Here is a 2,916-nt window from a genome sequence, read left to right as displayed (position 1 = left end):
TCCTACTACAAAATGCAGTACTTGGCAATTGATATTGTTGCCACGAGTCCCTTGATTACACAACCGCAGTTATAATATATACATCCATATATATACATATATATATATATATATATATATATATATATATATATATATATATATATATATATATGTGTGTGTGTGTGTGTGTGTGTGTGTGTGTGTGTGTTACACAGACATACGCATATGGAAGTGTAATATGTTCGTTGTCCCGTAATTGCGCATGTTGCTGCGCGCCGCGACTCGGGAGCCCGGAAATTTCAATGTTGTGCTATGCAGTGTAGATAAGGTGTTGTGTGATGTAACGCTGTTTTAATTGTGGCCTCTAAGCAGTAATTAATCGTTATCAGGAATATAATATCTACATCGTGAGAAATTACTCTCACAAAGATTTTTCAATATTTTGTGTATTCACTTGTTTCATATTATCCATCTCTTTCTATAGAGTTATTAGTAGCTAATGTCAGTGAAATCTTCCCACCTGCCCAGTTAAGGCGCTGTCACACTATATAGCAATATTTCCGTTGACTTTTGAATTTGACGTCAACTTTTAATGTTTTGACGACGACTTTTTAGTGTCGTCGTAACGAATTTTGAAAGCGATAACGATCGAATTCAACCCACCTCTCCCTCTACCCTACTCTACTCTACCGTCGACTTTATCGTTTGTTTACATGTGGGAGGGAGGGAGGGAGGGCGCGCATTTCAAGGCATCAAGAGAAAGATGGAGGTCTTGGTACAGTGGACAAGGTCATCAGAGCAGTTTTTGGTAGAAGATTTGAGGGGGAGACGATGCTTATGGGACCGCAATCATGATAGTTTTATGAAAAAAGGTCTCAAGATGAAGAATTATGAAGAAATCACCAAGCGACTCGGGGAAAAGTTTCCGGAACTTGCTGACCTTCATACAGGTAAGAAGTCTGCTGCTACTCTATATCTGCAATATCAGATTGTCTTATAGCCTACGTCTACTCTCGTTATGCTATCATGTGTGCATTATCAAATTGCATAAACACAAATCTGTGATATTTTAGTGCTTCTCTAGCTTCATTTAGGCTAGTAGCTATACTAGGCAACAGAACCTGACTGGCTAGGCTACAGAACCTGACTCTGGCTAGGCTACAGAACCTGACTCTGGCTAGGCTACAGAACCTGACTCTGGCTAGGCTACAGAACCTGACTCAGGTTGTGTAAATAAAGTTAGGACTATTCTATTTTTCAGCGGCAATGCTATGCCTAGACCTATATCGGCTGGTCTAGAAGTAAGCTATTCCTAGCCTAGTTTGAACTACTGCCGACTGTATACTAATTAGCCTAGAGAGCTTGGGTCATCCTAACCTAATTTTTCACACTTCACCTAAGATTTTAAACGTGTAGGCAAGTGTGCAACCCATGCCCTGAAAGAGGACATCATGCTAACCTAGCATGAAACATTTAATATATCTAAATAATTTCTGTAAAGATATTTAGTTCATTAGTTAATAATTTTTATATCAAGCTAAATATATGTTTTTCCCCTTTCAGATCAAGTGCGGGCAAAATTTAGTAATTTGAAGGGATACTTCATCCATGAATATAAAAAAATTCAGGCTGCTCCAAGTGGTTCATGTGGTAAACCAAGCTCCAAGTGGGAATTGTTTGATTTGATGTCTTTTTACATGATACAGTGGCTTCACAACCTACATATTCCAGTGACATTAATGAACAAGTAAGAGTATATACATATGTATTACATTATTTACATAGCAGTTTAATAATAGGTATAATTACTTGGCATTTAAGAATCAAATTTGCACAATAAACCTGCTGTAGGCCCAGGTAAGCAAAAAAAGTGTAAGGTTAGGTCAGTAAGGTCAATAGAAAAATCTAATATTTTTAGTTAAGTAAAGGGAATTATGCTTGCCCTTCCATAATCTTAAATTATCAGAATTACTAATGCATCATTACCTAAAACTGATGCATTATACAGCAGTTTATGTTATCAGCATATTCATAATAGAGTAATATATATATTTTTTTTATTTACAGGTAAATCCTATAGATAATCCTCTAGTTATTGAGGTTACTCAAAACACTTTTGATGAATTTCAAATCGGAGAGTCAAGTACGGGTTCTTCAACTCAACCTGTGTCCCCAGCTTTGACCTTTCTAATGGAAGTTCTGATCGGTCTGTTGCACCAGCAACTTCCGCAACTTCATCTCTACAGAACCAAAAAGCAAGTAACAGTAGTAAGAACAGGAAGCTACAAAATTCATTTGAGGAAGAATGCTTGCAAACCCTCAAAGAATTGGGCAACACCAGTACGCCTAACGACCTAGGTTTCAGTGTGGGAAAAACAGTTGAGGTTTGGATAGGGTCCCTACTAGTAAATGGACAAAAGGTTGCAGCAGCTAGGATTTCCCAAGTCGTCCTGGAAACTGAGCGGAATATGGCTTACCTGATGATAAAGTAGGTTAACAGTAGTTATCAATTTGGTGCTAAATTCTGTCAGTATTTAATCTCTGGTGGTAATTTGAATTTCAAATACATGATCTGTAAGACCTCAGGCTTTCTAGTCTAATCAAGTTCCTGTAGCTGTAAACATTTTGTATACAATAAAGTTCAGTCTAATCAAGATTGATGTCATGCAGCTTTAAACATTTTCTATGTAATAAAGTTGATTAAAGCAATTTCAGGGTTTGTTTCTCCAGGTATCGCAGGGTACATATTTAAATTCCACATCGCTCTTCATAACTTTCTTATAAGTACTGAGGAGTAAATAATAGCAATTGAACAAATAATGAATTTTATTTTAAGATTACTGTATATGCAAATATTCGAAGGCATATGGGAGAAAATGTCCACTAGTGCATATAGGCTCGTTCATCTTGGAGTGGTACTGCCCCTTCATTATT

At 36.9% G+C, this 2,916-nt stretch overlaps 1 protein-coding gene across 1 annotated transcript; it reads left to right on the top strand.

Moving 5' to 3' along the window:
• The first annotated feature begins 700 nt into the window (after positions 1–700).
• LOC136843626 (uncharacterized) lies at positions 701–2,691 on the top strand. The gene is made up of 3 exons (XM_067112172.1): positions 701–932; positions 1,546–1,729; positions 2,050–2,691. Exons 1-3 carry the CDS (start codon positions 746–748, stop codon positions 2,051–2,053), a joined length of 375 nt encoding a protein of 124 aa, XP_066968273.1. The 5' UTR covers positions 701–745; the 3' UTR covers positions 2,054–2,691.
• Positions 2,692–2,916: the final 225 nt, after the last annotated feature.

The sequence above is a fragment of the Macrobrachium rosenbergii genome, chromosome 12 (genome assembly GCF_040412425.1).
Source record: "Macrobrachium rosenbergii isolate ZJJX-2024 chromosome 12, ASM4041242v1, whole genome shotgun sequence".
In the NCBI taxonomy this organism is placed as follows: domain Eukaryota; kingdom Metazoa; phylum Arthropoda; class Malacostraca; order Decapoda; family Palaemonidae; genus Macrobrachium; species Macrobrachium rosenbergii.
The sequence above is the reverse complement of the archived record's forward strand: the minus strand, read 5'-3'. Positions and strand labels throughout refer to the sequence as shown.